Source organism: Talpa occidentalis, unplaced genomic scaffold (assembly GCF_014898055.3).
Source record: "Talpa occidentalis isolate TD23 unplaced genomic scaffold, MPIMG_talOcc4v2.1 talOcc4.3, whole genome shotgun sequence".
In the NCBI taxonomy this organism is placed as follows: domain Eukaryota; kingdom Metazoa; phylum Chordata; class Mammalia; order Eulipotyphla; family Talpidae; genus Talpa; species Talpa occidentalis.
The window spans coordinates 101,798,437-101,816,593 of NW_023603184.1; the positions used below are offsets into that span (position 1 = coordinate 101,798,437).

Here is an 18,157-nt window from a genome sequence, read left to right on the forward strand (position 1 = left end):
CTGGTTTTGGAATGGCCACATGGCCTAATTCTGGACAATAAGATGACAGGTTTGCTCTGGACTTGAAAGAAGCCTATTTCAAAGAGAGAGGGGAAACAATCACAGAAACGGCAATCATCCTAAGCCCCTAAGAAATTCAGACAATTTTGTGGATGGCAGACACACATACAAAAAAACATGGGATCTTAAAGATATACATCTAATGTCCAGAAGTCCTACCGTAGTTTTGGATTTTTTTTCAAGTGAGTTTTTCTTTTAAGATTTATTTATTTATGCATACAAGAGCTGGGGTATAGGCCAGAGGTGCAGGGAGGGTAAGAGGATTCACCAGAGAGAGTGGGGAGCAGAACAGGCTGATCAATGGAAATACACTGCTGAGGGCAACAGAGGGTGAGACAGGAGAGGTCTGCTGCACCATGTGGGTTAACACCTTGGCTGGGGATTGAATTCGTGCTGCAGTGGATTGCTTCATAGAACTGAGACTTTAACCCCTTGCACCACCAAGGAGGCCCATTAAAGTGAGTTTTCTTAATCTGTATTGAAACTATCACAACTAATACATCTTTATAGTAAATGAAGCCCCAAATCCACTAACCACAACTTGTGTGAACTACTAAGAGAGCATGGCAGATTGAAATACAAAGTACTGCTCACCTACAGAAAGTTTGGAGTGACATAACGACTTCCTTCCATAAAGACAGTTGCAGCAAATATATTGCTTGATATCAATACCACATGGCCCTATCCTTTATGACAAAAGGTTGGCTTTAAAATTTACGTATAAAATCATACATGACATGAGCTCAATTTATTGTATTTAATTTTGAATGAACAAATTCAATAATTTTGTTGTCAATTAGATTTTATAGTCTCAGGAAAATTTTCACAGCTCATATTACAAAAGGTAGATGGTGCTTTAACAGTCTCGTGGGGTGGAAAAGAGGTAAAAACAAAGAGGGAAGGAAGCACAATGACCTGTGGTGGTGGTGAACTATGAGTGAGTCAGTGGTGGAGGCACTATGGTGGCAAACCCTGATGGGGGTATCCAAATAGTACCTCAATTCAAAGTAAGAGTAAATTTAATTTTTAAAAAAGCAATTTTTCAAAATTAAAAGTGTCTCTCAATGGTTTCTACATACCTTTCCTTTTTCCTTTTTCTTTGCAGTAACACTGGTTTCTAACACTGTACATGATTTAAGGCAAGAGGGACCTAGGTCACACCCCCACCCCCACCATTAAAGCACCCATGGTTCTTTCCCTAGGCCACTGGGTCCCCTTTGGTCCTATTCCCACTCTCCCTCTCTCTCTAGCAGCCTCAATTCTGCAGTCATATATTTCCAGGGTTTATTTTGGTTTAGTTTTGTCAGGTCTCCTTTGAAGACAAATATATTTCCTCTATATTCTACATGAATGAAATCATCAGGAATTTGTCTTTCTCTTTCCGATTCACTTCCCTTAGCATAATCCTATCCAGTTTCATCCATAGTGTTGCAAACAGCAAAAGTTCATCTTTTTTTTATAGCTCAGTAATAATTCTCCTACCACCATAGTACCCATGAACCATCACCACTGTCCCTTGGGCACCTCTCTCCCATTTTGACCCCTCTTCTTCCTCTTCCCCTGCTGCTATACAACATCTTAATCCACTCCTGTCAATGGCATTTAAGTTGTTTCCATAACTTGGATATATTGTAAACAGTGTTGTAATGAACATAGGAGTGTATATCCATTCAAATTAGTGATTATGTATTTTTTGGGTAGATACCTAGGAGTGGAATTGCTGGATCACGTGGCATGTCTATTTTTACATTGTGAGGAACTGCTAGACTATTTTCTATAGGGGCTGAACCAGTTCTACAGTCCCACCAACAGCGTAGGAAGGTTCCTTTTTCTCCACATCTTTGCTAACATTTGTTGTTTCCGGTTGGGTTTTTTTGTTCTGTTTTCATATAGGCCACTCTCACTAGAGTTAGGTGGTATCTTACTGTGGTTTAAATTTATATTTCACTGTAAGTACTGAACCTTCTTCCAGGTACGTGTTGATTTTATGTATGTCTTCTTTGGAGAAATATCTACTTTGCTCTTCTGCCCATTTTATAAGGTTCTTGGTTTTGTTTTCGCTGAATTCTTAGTAATATTGGATATTAGTCCCTTGTCAGATGTATGATGTACAAATATTTTCTCCTATTCAGTAGGGTGTGTTGTTTTATTTTTTTTTAATTTTTAAAAATTTATTTTATATATATATTACATCGCTCTTCCTTTTTTGTACAATGTATGCTTTCTCCTCTCAAAATTCCCACCACCAATTCACCCATGCACCATCACCATAGTCCCTTGTGTAAGAACACATTCCCTCCCATTTTGATCCCTTTCCCTTCCCTCCCCTACAGAGTGTCTCTGATTAACAGCTGCCTGTTAGTTTGGTTTTTAAATTTACTATATTTTTTTTTCGTGGTCCCTTATTTGGTTCTCCTACATTCCTTCTATAAGTGAAACCATACGATATTTTTCTTTTTCCTTCTGGCTTATTTCACTGAGCTTAATCCCTTCTAGCTCCATCCACGCTGCTGCAAATGGCATGAGTTTATCTTTTTTGATTGCTGACTAGTATTCCATTGTGTAAATATACCACATCCTCTTGATCCAGTCATCTATTTCTGGGCATTTGGATTGTTTCCATATCTTACCTATTGTAAATAATGTTGCACTAAACAGAGGGGTGGAGTTTTCTTTTGAATTAATGTTTGTGTGTCTTTTGGGTAGATTCCTGGGAGTGGAACTGCTGAATCATATGGAAGCTCCATTTTTAGTAGTTTGAGGAACCTCCACACAGCTTTCCATAGTAGTTGGACCAGTTTGCATTCCCACCAGCAGTGTAGAGAGTTCCTTTTTACCCACATCCTTGCAGAAATAAATGAATGGAACTAAAAATTTTCTGCACAGTAAAAGAAATTACCTTTAAAACAGCTGAGCCTCCAAAGATATCCCTAAAGCCGATGTCAGAGCATTTTGCCTGTTTTCGTCTATGTATTTTAATGTTTCCAGTTCTTACAAGTCTTTAATCCATTTTGAGTTATTTTTTGTGTATGGTGTGAGAATGGTCTAGTTTTGTTTTTCTGCATGTGGCTTCCGAAGAGGCTTTCCTTTCTCAATTGTATACTCTTTACTTCTTTGTTGCAGATTAACTATTTAATTGTGCTTGCAATTCTATTTCTATGGTTTGTGTATCTCCGTTTAGTCTAATACCATACTGCTTTTATTACTCAGTCTTGAAGTGTAGTTTTAAGTCGGTGAGTGTGATGCCTCTATTGTTAGTTTTTTTTTTTTTCGTCAAGAATGCTTTGGATATACGTTGAGGGTCTTTTAATGGTTTGGTATAATTTCAATGCTGTTTGCTCTATTTCTCTGAAGAACTCCATTAAAGCTTTGGTAGGGATTACACTGAATCTATATATTGCTTTGAATTAGGTAGGTATTTGAACAATGTTAATTTTCCCAATATGGACATGGAATATCTTTATATTTTCTTGTGCTTTCTTTTTTCCTTTTAACAATGTCTTATAGTTTTCACTGAACATGTCTTTCACCTTGTCAGATTTATTCCTAGATACTTAATACTTTTTTTTTCTTTTTTTTTTTTTTTTAAATATTAAATTTTATTTTTATATTCCCCCATACAATTGCAAACGCCCCATTCTGACCCCAATCCTTCCCCTCCCGCCCCCCACCCCCCAAAAAGTGTCTCTGGTTCATAGTTTTTTGTTGATTTTGATTTTCACTTTCTTATATTCATTTTCCTGGTCCCTTATTTAAGTTTTCTAGATTCCTGCTATGAGTGAGACCATCCGGTATTTTTCTTTTTCTTTTTGGCTTATTTCGCTGAGCATGATCCCTTCCAGTGCCATCCATGTTGCTGCAAATTGCATGTGTTTATCTTTTTTGAATGCTGAGTAATATTCCATGGTATATATGTACCACATCTTCTTGATCCAGTCATCTATTTTTGGGCATTTGGGCTGTTTCCAAAGCTTAGCTATTGTAAACAGTGCTGCTATAAACATAGGAGTGCAGGTGCTCTTTGGAATTGATGTTTCTGTGTCCTTTGGGTAAATACCTAGGAGTGGAATTGCTGGATCATATGGAAGCTCTATGTTTAGTAGGTCCAGAAATCTCCACACAGCTCTCCATAGTGGTTGGACCAGTTTGCACTCCCACCAACAGTGCAGGAGAGTTCCTTTTTCTCCACATCCTCGCCAACATTTGTTGTTGCTAGTTTTTTAATATGTGCCATTCTCACTGGTGTGAGATGGTATCTCATGGTAGTTTTGATTTGCATATCCCTGATTACAAGTGATGTTGAACATTTTTTCATATGTCTGTTGGCCATTTGCATTTCCTCTTCAGAGAAGTTTCTTTTTAGCTCTTCTGCCCATTTTTTGACTGGATTATTTTCTTTGTTGTTGCTGAGTCTCATCAGCTCTTTGCAGATTTTTGTGATCAGTCCTTTATCATTAGTGTTGGGTGCAAAAATGTTCTCCCAGTTGGTGGGGTTTCTCTTTGTTTTTGTTATTGTCTCTTTTGCTGTGCAGAAGCTCTTTAATTTGATGTAGTCCCAGCTGTTTATCTTTCTCTTCACTATCACTGCTTTGGGTGATGTGTCTGTAAGGATGTCTTTGATGTGCAAATCCCGTAGTGTTTCGCCTATATTTCCTTCTATGTATTTTATGGTTTCAGGTCTTATGTCTAGTTCTTTAATCCATTTTGAGTTGATTTTTGTGTATGGTGTGAGGTAGTGGTCAAGCTTCATTCTTTTGCATGTAGCGACCCAGTTTTCCCAGCACCATTTATTGAACAAACTTTCTTTGCTCCAATGCATAGTCTTTGCTCCTTTGTCAAAGATTAGTTGACCATAAATCTGTGGGTTTATTTCTGGATTTTCTATTCGATTCCATTGGTCTGTATGTCTGTTCTTGTTCCAATACCATGCAGTTTTGATGATTATGGCTTTGTAGTATAGTTTGAAGTCTGGGAGTGTGATGCCTCCATTTCCTTCTTTTTTTTTCAGTAGAGCTTTGGCTATTCGGGTTTTTGGTGATTCCATATGAATTTCATCAATAATTGTTCTATTTCTTTGAAGAATGCCATTGAGAATTTGATTGGAATAGCATTGAATCTGTATATTGCTTTTGGTAGGATGGCCATTTTAATAATGTTTATTCTTCCAATCCATGAGCAGGGGATGTCTTTCCATTTCTTTGTGTCTTCTTCTATTTCTTTTAACAGTGTTTTATAGTTTTCTTTGTATAGGTCCTTTACCTCTTTTGTTAGATTTATTCCCAAATATTTGATTTTTTTTGTTTCGATAATAAAAGGGGTGGTTTTTTTGATTTCTTCTTCTTCAGATTTATTGTTTGTGTATAGGAAGGCTACTGACTTTTGCGTGTTGATTTTGTATCCTGCCACTTTACTGAATTGATTGATGAGTTGAATTAGTTTTTCTGTGGAGATTTTGGGGTTCTCTATGTATATTATCATATCATCTGCAAATAGTGATAGTTTGACTTCTTCTTTTCCTATTTGGATTCCTTGGATGTCTTTCTCTTGTCTTATTGCTCTGGCTAGGACTTCCAGTATTATATTGAAAAGCAGTGGTGAGAGTGGACATCCTTGTCTTGTTCCAGATCTTAATGGAATTGCTTTCAGCTTTTCACCATTGAGAATGATACTGGCTGTTGGCTTGTCATAGATGGCCTTTATGATGTTGAGGTATGTTCCTTGTATCCCAAGAATTTCAAGGGCTTTTATCATGAATGGGTGTTGCACTTTGTCGAAAGCTTTCTCAGCATCTATTGATATTATCATATGGTTTTTATATTTCTTTTTGTTGATGTGTTGGATAACGTTGATTGATTTTCGGATGTTAAACCATCCTTGTGCCCCTGGAATGAATCCAACTTGGTCGTGGTGAATTATCTTATGGATACATTGTTGGATTCTGATAGCTAAAATTTTATTGAGGATTTTTGCATCAGTGTTCATTAGGGAGATTGGCCTATAGTTTTCCTTTTTTGTGTTGTCCTTATTCGGTTTTGGTATTAGTGTAATATTGGCTTCATAGAACGTGTTTGGTATTGTCCCTTCCTTCTCAATTTTTTGGAAGAGTTTGTGAAGGATAGGCACTAATTCGTCTCTGAATGTTTGGTAGAATTCATTTGTAAATCCATCAGGTCCTGGGCTTTTGTTTTTGGGGAGGTTTTTAATTACCATTTCAATTTCGCTGCTTGTAATTGGTCTGTTTAGGTGTTCTATTTCTTCTTTATCTAGCTTTGGGTGATTGTAGAGTTGTAGGAATTTGTCCATCTCCTCTAGATTGTTGAACTTGTTTCCATATAACTGTTCATAGTAGTTACTGATTATTCTTTTGATTTCTGCTGTGTCCGTTGTGATTTCTCCTCTTTCATTTATGATTCTGTGTATTTGTGCTTTCTCCCTTTTTTCCTTTGTGAGCCTGGCTAGGGGTTTGTCTATTTTATTGATTTTTTCAAAGAACCAGCTCTTGGTTTCATTGATCTTTTGGATTGTTTTTTTAGTTTCAATTTCATTTATTTCTGCTTTGGTTTTTATTATTTCTTTTCTTCTACTGGTTCTGGGGTTTTTTTGTTGTTCTTTTTCTAGATCTTTGAGCTTCGAGATTAGGTTGTTTCTTTGAGTTCTTTCTTGTTTTTTGATGTGAGCTTCTATTGCTATATATTTTCCTCTTATTACTGCTTTTGCTGCATCCCATACATTTAGGATATTGGTGTCCTCCTTGTCATTCAATTCAAAGAATTTTTTAATTTCTTCTTTGATCTCCTCGCTAGTCCAGTGGTCTTCCAGTAATGTGGCTTTTAATCTCCATGAGGTAGGATAGTTCCTTGCCTTCTTTTTATGATTTATTTCTAGTTTGATGCCTTCGTGGTCAGAAAAGATGGTTGGTATGATTTCAATCTTGGTGTATCTGTTGATGTTTGTCTTGTGCCCCAGTATGTGATCGATCCTGGAGAATGATCCGTGTGCGCTTGAGAAAAATGTGTACTCCGTTTTTTTTGGGTTTAGTGTTCTATAGATGTCTGTTAAGCCCAAATGCTCTAGGTCCTTATTTAGAGCTTTAGTTTCTTTACTTATTTTTTGTCTTGTTGATCTATCCATTGTTGATAGTGGTGTGTTGAAGTCTCCCACTACATATGTGTTTTCTCTGATGTCTGTTTTCAGAGAGGACAACAGTTGTCTGATATATTTTGGTGCTCTTTCGTTTGGTGAGTATATGTTAATGAGTGTTATTTCTTCTTGAAGTATTGTCCCCTTAATCATAATGTAGTGACCATTGGGGTCTCTTTTTATTTTTTTGAGTTTGAAGTCTGTTTTATCTGATATAAGTATAGCTGTTCCTGCTTTCTTTTTGGCCCATTTGCTTGTAGGATTGTTTTCCATCCTTTGACTTTGAGCCTATTTTTATCTTTTGTAGCTAAATGTGTTTCCTGGAGACAGCAAAAGGTTGGGTTTTGTTTCTTAATCCAGGCTGCAACTCTGTGTCTTTTTATTGAAGAGTTTAGTCCATTTACATTTAGAGTTAATATTGATATGTTAGCATCTGTATTTGCCATTATGTTTGTCTTTCCTTTGATTTTATTTATTTATTCTTTTAATAACTTTTTTTTTTTTGGTCTTCTTTCGTTGTTATTCGTCCCTCTGAGGTTCTGGCTTTAGGATTCCTTGTAGTATTTTTTGGAGTGGGGGTTTAGTCGCAATGAAATTCCGGAGTTTCTCTTTGTCTGGGAAGGTCCATATTCTTTCTTCATGGAGGAAAGAGAGCTTTGCGGGATAGAGTATTCTTGGTTGGCATCTGTTTTCTTGGAGTCTGTTGACTATGTCCCTCCACTCTCTCCTTGCCCGTAATGTTTCTTCAGAGAAGTCTGATGTCAGCCTGATTGGTTTTCCTTTGAATGTTATCTGTTTCTTCCCTCTTGTCAGCTTCATTATTTTTTCCTTGTCCTGGATTCTTGGGAGCTTTACTATTATGTGTCTTGCTGTGTTTTTCCTTTCATCGTGGAAGTTTGGTGTTCTTCTTGCTTCTTGTATATCAATTTTCAGCTCCTTCTTCTCATTTGGGAAGTTCTCTTCAATTATATCCATGAATATTTTCTCTGTTCCTACATCTCTCTCCTCTCCTTCTGGAATTCCTATAACTCTTATATTTCCTTTCCTCATGGAGTCAGATAGTTCCCGAAGTCTTTCTTCATTCTTTTTCCTTCGTACTTCTCTTTCCTTTTCTGTTTTGGTTCTTTTTATTTCTGTGTCTTCAAGATTACTTATTCGTTCTTCCATTTCATCTATTCTGCTTTCATTGCTTTTCCCAGAGTTCTTTAGTTCCTCCATTAATTCTTTGATCTCCTGCATTTCTCTTACTTCCCTCTTTAGGGACTCAATTTCCTTCTTCTGATCTATCACTTTTTTAATCATGGCAATTTTAAATTCTCTTTCTGGAAGGCTCAGAAGTTCTTCCAAGTTGCTGTCGTTGCAATCTGGGGAGTGGTTTTCTTTTTGTGGTGTGCTTCTTTCCTGAGGAGTTTTTAGGTTGCGTGTGGTTCTTCTACTCCCTACTGTCTGTTTTCTAATTTGTCGTATGCGTTGGGACACTGTGTTGCTCGGACTGACTGACATCTTGGGTGAACTTCTCCGCTCCCCTCTGGCTCTTCCAGGAGCCATCTCTGTCTTCTGGGGGAGCTTTCTGCTGGTTTTAGGCAGTTTTTACTGAAGAAATGTCCCTGTTCTCAAATGGCGAAGCGGGATGCAGTCCCTGCGCCTCCGGTTTCAGGCACACTCTTCTGCGCACCCGGTCTGCCCCGGACGTGGGTGCCTGCTCCCTCTGTGGGCTCAGACTGCTGGTCGGAAGGGGCCTGGCGTGGAATAACTTCCCGGCTGGCCACTGGGTCCTCCAGAAACCTTCTGCCTTTTCAAGCAGTCTTAAGAAATGTCCTGTTTTATAGGGTGTTAGTGACTTTTTTTTCCTGGTCGCTAGGTGGCGCCAGAGATCTCTCCTATTGTCCTTGGGGGGCTGTTTTTCGCCTCCCCCCACCCCGTGGGACAGAGAACAGAGCGGGAATGGTAGGGTACATCTCAACAGCTTTGGGGTGCTGTGTCTGCCTTGTGCCCCACCGTCGTGGAGAAACCACGCCCCGAATCTTCGTGCCCCGGGTCTCAGTTCAAAGCCCTCAGTTCCAGGATGCGGGCTGTAGCCCAGTTCAGTGGCGCGGGAAGGGCGCCTTTTGCACCGCTCCCGTGCCCGGGTGCCTGGTTCCTGCTCACTCAGGGAGGGACCTTCACCTCAGTGAGGACCTCCGCGCGTCTCCCCGCAAGCCTAGGTCGCAGGCGCGGGGACCTGGGCAGCCGCGATCCAGGTCTGCACTTGCTTTTCAAGCTCCCCGAGCGCGCCGCGTTTCCGCGCCAGCTTACCGGCAGCCCGGGCTGTGTGCGCGTCTCCCGGGGTCTTTGTTCTTCTCTAATGGCGCCCGGAGCCGTTCGCTCACCGCCGCAGCGGATCCTGCAGGGTTCGCCTCAGCTCCCGTTCACGGGGTGTGGTGGCTGCAATAGTTCCTTTCCACTCACGGTCCCGCTTGCTGGGTCGTTTGTTCTTGTGGGTCGTTTTGGTGTGTTGTTTCCTCCTCTCTGCCGGTCGGAGAGTGCCGCCTCTGTGGGCGGGGGAGGGGAGCAGGGTTCTGCGCTTCCCTCCCTTCTAGTCCTCTTTTATGGCCACTTTCTTCTTCGGGCAGTTCGCTGGCGTCACCCGTTTATCTTCCGTGTCCCAGTTCTCACTGGGACCTGCCGCTTTTCCTCCCTATTCACTTTTTTTTAATGGGAGATCTTACTCGCAGCGTCTCCTCGCCGCCATGTTGCTCCGCCCCCTCGATACTTAATACTTTTTGATGCTACTGTAAATGGGACTGTTTTCTTGATTTCTTTCTGTTCTGGTTCATTATATGCACATAGGAATGTAACAGGTTTCTGTAGGTTGATTTTGTAGGCTGCTGTACTGATTTATTGTTTCTAATAGATTTTTAGTGGAGTCCTTGGGGTTTCATATGTATATTATTATGCCATCTGCAAACAGTGATAGTTTTAATTCTTTTCCAATTTGCATTCCTTCAATATCTCTTTTGCCTAATTTCAGTTTTTTTTTTTTAGAGGCATGTTTATTTATTTGTTTGTTTGTTTGTTTTGTTTATACATGCACTGGGTACAGTCAGAAGCGCGGGAGGGTGAGAGAATTCACCAGAGTCAGAGCGGGGAGCAGAGCAGGCAGAAGGACCGAAGTACACTGCTGAGGGGAGCAGCGGGCGGCAGGAGAGGTCTGTGCACCATGTGGGACCCTTCTCCGGTGGCCGGGGAGCAACCGGGGATCGAACCGGCGCCGCAGAGGCCACGGGCAGCTTCGCAACCCAGCGCTCAACCGCTGCGCCACTGGGGAGGCCCCTTCTTTTTTTTTTTTTTTTTTTTAATAAAATGAGATGAGTATGCTTGGATAATCTTTTTAAAGTGAGATACAACATTTTTATTCAAAAAGAAGTCACTCAATACCATAATTCATATAAAGAGAGAAAAATGAAAGGTGATAAGGTAGTACTAGGTTTGGACATGACACTTGTCTTTCTAGTTCAAACATTTTTTTTAAAAAATGGGGGAAATTTTAAAAAGCCTAACAAGAACAAAAAGAGAAGGAAACACAATGGACTATGGTGGTAGACTATGGGTGACTTGATGGTGTGTGACTTTGATGGCAACACCTGATGGGTTGAGATATAATGTTACCTCATTTAAAACAGAAAAAAAAGGAAGGCTAACACTAACCATACACTAAAATCACCTGTGATAGAAAAAGGTTCCAATTTCACATTATCATTTCTCATGTATGGGACAGCCCTAAACTATTATCAAAGATCATATAAACAACAGAAATCACAGACACAAAATTACTTATTTTACAATTAAACTATTAATTGATTAAAAGTCAGTATAATTAATTGTAAATGTTTATTTGATGCTGAAGGAAGACTTTGCTTCACTTACCTTGACTACTTTCATTCTGGTTTTCTGCTTTTCTCTTTCTCCCCCTGGATGATTCTGATTGTTTCTTCTCTGGTGTCTATATAGAAAGCAAGTTAACAACATTATGTAAATTACAGTTTTAACATGCAAACTTATTATACTCGGTAAGAAGTAATTTTTTGGAGGTCAAAAATTATTCAGTAAAACTCATGGGATGTAAATGCATAGTTACTTACAATTTATTGAAAAGATAAAATTCCTTATTGTATAAATTTTTTAAATTTAGAAGACCAAAAGTATATAAGACCTTGCACAGACTACTTGAAATTTACATTTACAGAATTTGGCTTGAAGTAGATGAAAAATCTGAGAGTTAATTAGTCTTTAAAAGATGTCCTTCAAATCTTAATTAGATGGGGAGGAACCCCCTTAAATTTTTTCCTATTAGTTTTTTATTATTCATACATATCCAGTCTATAAAAGTAAAGCTGTATGAGGAAAAATGAGCAGACACACACTCTAAACCCTAAGATATAAAATCTCTCCTAGGACCTCCCCGGTGGCACAGCGGGTTGAGTGCAGGGCTGTGAAGCTGTCCGCAGCCTCTGCAACACCGGTTCGATTCCTGGCCGGTCAGGGAGAGTCCCACATGGCGTGGCAGACCTCTCCTGTCACACCTGCTGCTTCCCTCAACAGTGTATTTCTGTGGTCTGCCTGTTTTGCATCCTGCTCTGTCTCTGGTAAATCCTCTCACCACCCCCACATCTCTGGCCTGTACCCCAGCTCTTGTGTACATAAATAAATCAATCTTTAAAAAATAAAAAAAAAATCTCTCCTAAAAAGCACTATTCACCTAAAAGTCTGACAATTTTTATTCAACAGCAATTACATCAAATTCTTATATTATGCCCTAGATCAGGGGTCAACAAACTATTGCCTGTTGACCAATCTGGCTAGCCACCTATTTTTGTAGGGCCCATGATCTAAGTATAACTTTTACATTTTTAAATTACTTAAGTTTTTAAAAATCAGAGTATTTTATAATATGAAAATCATGAAAAATTCAAATTTCAATTCCCATAAATAAACTTTTGCTGGAACACAGCAATCAATGCTCGTTCATTTATGTAGTTTGTGGCTGCTTTCACACTACAACAGCACAACTGAGTAGTTCTAACAGAAACTGAATGATCCGCAAAGTTTAACATATCCAGACCTTTCGAGGAAAGAGTTTACACACCCCAACCCTACTTGTAACCTTATTCTCAGGTTACATGTTCATTCTTTTCACTGACAGCAAGTATTTTCACTAGGATATAATAATAAATTATTTTTATGGAGTAGGACAGGTAACGCTTAGTGAAAAATTAAAATCAGAGCAGAAGCACAAGGCAATGTCCCAAAGTCCTCAAATTCTAAAAACTTGGCAAGTGCATCTGATGTAAGAACAAACAATATCTCAATGAATGAAACATCAAGACAACTTAAAAAAAAAATCTAAAGGCACTGTAGGCCCCAAATAAGGAAGGAACTTATTCCATATTTTGATTTTTCTGAGTAGTACTGATTAAGTAGTATGAATGACAATATACAACTTAAGTCATAGTAACTATGGTTCTTCTAACATTAATTCAGGGTTTTAAAGTTCTCTTACCTTCACAGTGCCAACAAAATCAGATTCAGAGAGGCTGAAGTGAATGTTAACCAATCTCTGAATTCTTTAAGGACAGAAGTTATACCTTTATCCACTTCCCCTCCAACCACCATGCCACCTAGCATATAGTTATTACTCAATAAACACATGCATATTTAATAACTTACTCAAGGTAATCGGGATTCAAATCAAATTCATTATTTTATTTTCTAAGGCCTAAATGCTCTTTTCTTCTCTAAATGATATGCAGTATGATCTACCTCAAGAACTGAGTTGGTCAACTATACAAAAGTATTTCAAAATTTACTGCATTTGTAAATAAAATTCATTATGCACAACAAACTGCCTGTATGTTTTCACACCATAAACCACAGATCTTAAAGAAATCCAACCTAACTGACAATCTCAGGAAGTGGGTAGAAGGGTCATTAGTTTTTATTGTCAATATTAACAAACTAAGCTTAAACAATAACCAATCTTCCACTTTCCTCAGAATTTAAAAAAAAAATCTAAGTTAATATTTTTATAAAGAACCCTAAAATCTATCTTAAAAAAAGTGGATTCCCAAATAACTTACTCATATTCTTTTCAACTAAACAAACATACACAAAAAAAAATCTAAAGTCAAGAAACCTTGTTTTCCCCATACATTTAATGTTACACTAATTTTTAAGCATGGTAAATAAGAAGAATTATTATTTGAAAAGGTTTGCTTGAACCTTTGACACCTAAAAGATCTCTGTTAATAGTGCTGATTTCAACATTTAATGTAAAAATTTTATATATCCTACATATGGGATCCTATCACCAAATAAATACATCTCTTTGCCAACGGAAGTAAATCCAATCAACACAGCAATTTTGAGTATTACTTATTTTCTGTTTTACTTCCTTTATTATTTAGTACTGTGTACTATCAAGGATGGCAGAGAGCCAGTAAGTTGAAACAAGGTAACCACCCAACCAAATGTGTCTATTTTACAGGTAAACAAAGTGCTCCAGTTTGCATTTTACAAAGTCTGAAGGATTTTCACTCCTTCAAAACTATGTAGCTTTCATAACCATATAGTACCTAAAAGAATCATATAATATGCAAACAATCTTACTCATAATTTTTAAAAATTACCTTACTTGCCATCCTCACAGTCTTAAATTCCTATCACCTAGACCACTTTAATTTGTATTTACATGTATTTCATGTCAGGTCTTCAATATTGATAAAATGCAACTTTACCATTTTTTTAATAGTTTATGTAGCAAACCTATTTTTCAGCATTTCTTCTTCTCTGGCTTTTTCTTCTGAGTTTTATTTGTTAAACCATAAAATTAGAATAAGGCCAGACTTTCTCTTCTATCAAATGATCTTTTAAGCCTTTTCAAAACATATGATAAGAATAAAACAGCCATATAGAACAAATGTTGTGGATGGTGGAAACAAAATTTTAAGATAACTTATTCTGGAAATGTTGGCATTTTGAGAGTACTTATTATAGTAAAATTCAGAACGGTTCTTTCACAACTTTGTCCTATTGTGACACTTATGATGGAATAACATACTCATGTATAATGTCTCTGTATACATTTCTTTGAACATGAATTGTCAGATCCTTAAACAATTATTTCTTTGGGATACTTTTAAGTCTAAATGAGGTATCACAAAACACCAACATTCAAATTGAAAGATACTGCCAACTCATACTTTCAAAGATGTTAGCAACCTATATCTATGTTAACAATGCACAAGAATGCCTACCCCCAGTCTTTTAAGAGCTATCTCCCTAAAGTGTAAAAAAAAAAAAAAAAAGGTATTTCACTGTTATTGTTTTCTCTACAGTAATAAACTGATGACCAGAAAAGTGATTTATTTTTTAAAAGAAATTCTTTTATTTATAAGCACTGAGTCTCAATGACTATATATGTTATATCATAATTACAAAACATTTATTAAAAACCATACTGGAGTCCTATTCCAAATTTAACCACAACTGGAGAGAGACCGAAAAAATTATAATTTTTAAAAAGCTCCAGAAGTAATGCTGCTGGATCATCAGGATCAGGAATAATATATTTATAATCTAAAAATACATATTATGTGTAATAATCATATATTTCCCTATCTAAAGACAACAAAATCTCTAAAAATCAAGAAACTATTTTTTGTATAAATTTCCATAAAGAACTAAAGACCAAAATTGTTAAAACACAGCAGAAAAATCACAAGTGCAAGAGTCTGCCATTCTAGATACTGTTATTTTAGAAAATGAGAATCTTAAATAAAATTAACATAATTACTATTCTGCTGACAAAACACGTATTTTTTTTTTAAGTTTACTAAGGTACAGGATATTTTAGAATCTACTGAATTTCTCAATAATGTCAACTTGCGAAGATTGCCCTTAAGATCCAGTTACAGCAGTATTTATATTATAAAACATCTGTGCAGTATTGTTAAGTCCACACATATCTTGGATTGGCAAATTTGATACCACCATAAATTATCTTAGAGTACCTTTTTCAAAAGACAAACTAGGGTGATAGTTCTAATTTGTAAGTTATGCAGACAGAACACAGCATAAGACAAACAGTGAAATTAGAATTTTGACTGTTAACTTTCTATCTGTAAACAAATTAGCCTCTCTGAGCTTCTGTTTGCATAATCAGAGGTAGAAAACATGGAGTTGTAATTGAGCGCCACAGGTCACACACTAAAACTATGTTCTTTCCTTCATGATGAGGTAATTCTCAAGCAGAAAAGATTTGTCCCACCCTCAGAGGATATTTGACAGTATCTGGAGATATTTTTGGTTGCCACCACTGGGGATTTGCAGAAGTAGTAGCTGTAGATATCTAATGTGTTGAGGCAGAGATGCTGTTAAGCACCCTGTATTGTACAGCCCCACCCCCCATCACCACACCATCCAACTCCTTCACTCACACACAACCCCAAGAGGTACCAGGCCCACCTGTTACTGCTAAAGGATGGAAAACCTTGCTCGATGAATATTTAAGAATCATTTACAGTTGGCACAAAAACTACCTGTGACATATACTGCAACTAAAATAATGTTAAATTATCCATTCAACAAATATTTACTGAGCACCTACTATGGTCAAGCACTGTATCAGGTTCCACTTTAAATATATTCTCATTGTTAAAATGATGTGCCATTTTTTTCTTCCAGTCATGTTTTCACCTATTTGCGTATAATGTTCTTGTTCTAAAAACCACCAAGCACCCACACCAAATGCACTTTTTTATAAAAGGAAACATGTAACAACAGCTGCTTGCTTATTTGCTAAGTAAATGGCTCAGAGAATCATTATTTCAAGATTTCATGATTTAGAAGAATTCAAAAGATTATCTAGACTGAGTACATGAGAATTTCCAAGTAGGGTGCCTAGATACTTTTACTCTGAAAAAGTCTCCATATGATTTCAACACTCACAGTCCCCCATCTTTGTGAATACAGTACAGAACCAGAATTTAGAGCCACATTTGGTTTTCAGTTCACTTTCCCTTCCAGGGGACAAAGAGGTGTATATATTGAAGCAGAATAAACCTACTTCCTTTGCTGTGAACCCTGTCACATAACATGTTTTAGGGTTAGACACTAACTTCTAGCTAACTATAGTTTCTATAAAAGCAAGTCCTTTAGTATGTAGTGGTGTAAGTAAATGAAGTTTTCTCTCTTTATAGCAGGGTAAGTTACAATGTAATTCCAGGTGTTTCACAGTAACTTTTAAGTCCCATAAATTATAAATTTGACTAAGTCTCCAGGAAGAGGAAAAAAAATGTATTCCCCTACTGAGAAAATGTCTTTATTAGTGTTAAAAAAAAACACACCATTCACATGCATATGCGGGCAAAGAGTGATTCTCTTCAAGATGACATACTGTACATATTATAAAGTGTGTGTATAACATCTGTATGCAATATCTTAGCAAAACAACTAACATAATAATAGTAAGACCTTTGGTTTGGCCACCCTAACATACTAGGAAGTAAGTGAGAAAATACTACCAGTGGAAAGATAAAGGAGCAGAAAGAGAAACCCATCAAGTAGAAGAGCACAAAGATCATTTATGAAACCAAATAATTTTATAAAATAATTTAGGAAGCAGGACATTAAGAATCTTTCCTAATATGAATAAGGATGATAAAGTTGGTATCTAAAACTGAACAGATTGAAAGAGAAAAAAGTAAAAGGCAAGATAATTCTATTTAGGGGGAAATATTTGGTATAAAAATGTAACTTTAAGCGATACTTAACTACACATCACTAAAATTTAAGTTTTCCTCTTTCTTACTGGGTGCTCAAACTAAAACCTTAAAGATGGGCCTCCCCTGGTGGCGCAGCGGTTTGAGCGCTGGGCTGTGAAGCTGCCCACAGCCTCTGCAGCACCTGTTCGATCCCCGGCCGCTGGCGAGGGTCCCACATGGCGCACAGACCACTCCTGCCGCGCCCGCTGCTCCCTGCAGCAGTGTATTTCATCCGTCTGCCTGTTCTGCTCCCCGCTCTGGCTCTGGTGAATTCTCTCACCCGCCCACGCTTCTGACTGTACCCAGTGCTTGTATAAATAAATTAATTAAAAAAATAAATCCTTAAAATAAATAAAACCTTAAAAAAAATGTCCAGAGTCTAACATACACATATAGCTACATATATATACATACACACAAAGAAATAAAATTTTAACTAATTTTAGAAATCAACCTAAAACCTAAAATTTAAGGCCAATATTCCCACTGTTGTCAAATAGAATCCTAGCTTCCAATCACAATCTAGGGTACCTAAGTGTTCACTGAAAAAATATTCATTCTAAACACTATTAAAAGAAAAAAAGAAAAAATGCAAAAGTAGAGATGGGTATGTATATAAAACAAAATGAAACGGGAAGTGTTCTTACCACTCTGCTTATCTTGCCACGTACTAATATCAGAAGACAACCCATTTGAGGCAAAAATGGAATCTGACATGTTTCTGCTTTAAAAATATGACTGTTGTATACTTCATGTAAGCAGATGTGTATAAACACTTAAATGCACTTCTGAAAATTATTAAAGGTGTTTATATTCAGTCTTATATTCAACCATAAATATCCCAACCACAGTAAGAAATAAAGCAGAGAAATATATTCTAGAACATCTAAAAGAAGAGGTAGAGAAGAGAAATGGTTATGGTATTAACAGTCATTATAAATTCCAAAAAAGCTACAAGATACATAATTTATTAGAGCATCCTGGAGGGAAGGTGGATGGGGGAAACAACTACACAGAATTCAGAACAAATACAGGTTTTTGTGATTAGACAGGGAAGGGTTCCGCAGGGAGAACTGCAAACAGGTGGATCAAGATAGATTCTAAAACAGAATACACTGATTACTAAGAAACATGGGCACCTTCTCTTATAAAATAAT

At 37.3% G+C, this 18,157-nt stretch overlaps 1 protein-coding gene across 2 annotated transcripts in view; it reads right to left on the reverse strand.

The window, feature by feature from the left end:
* TLK1 (tousled like kinase 1) overlaps positions 1-18,157 on the reverse strand; it is a 121,934-nt gene that overhangs the window by 56,575 nt on the left and 47,202 nt on the right. For both annotated transcript variants that reach the window (XM_037523523.2, XM_037523522.2), the window contains one exon: positions 11,107-11,182. In XM_037523523.2, the coding sequence (XP_037379420.1) occupies positions 11,107-11,182 (76 nt within the window). The remainder of the gene's footprint in view (positions 1-11,106; positions 11,183-18,157) is intronic.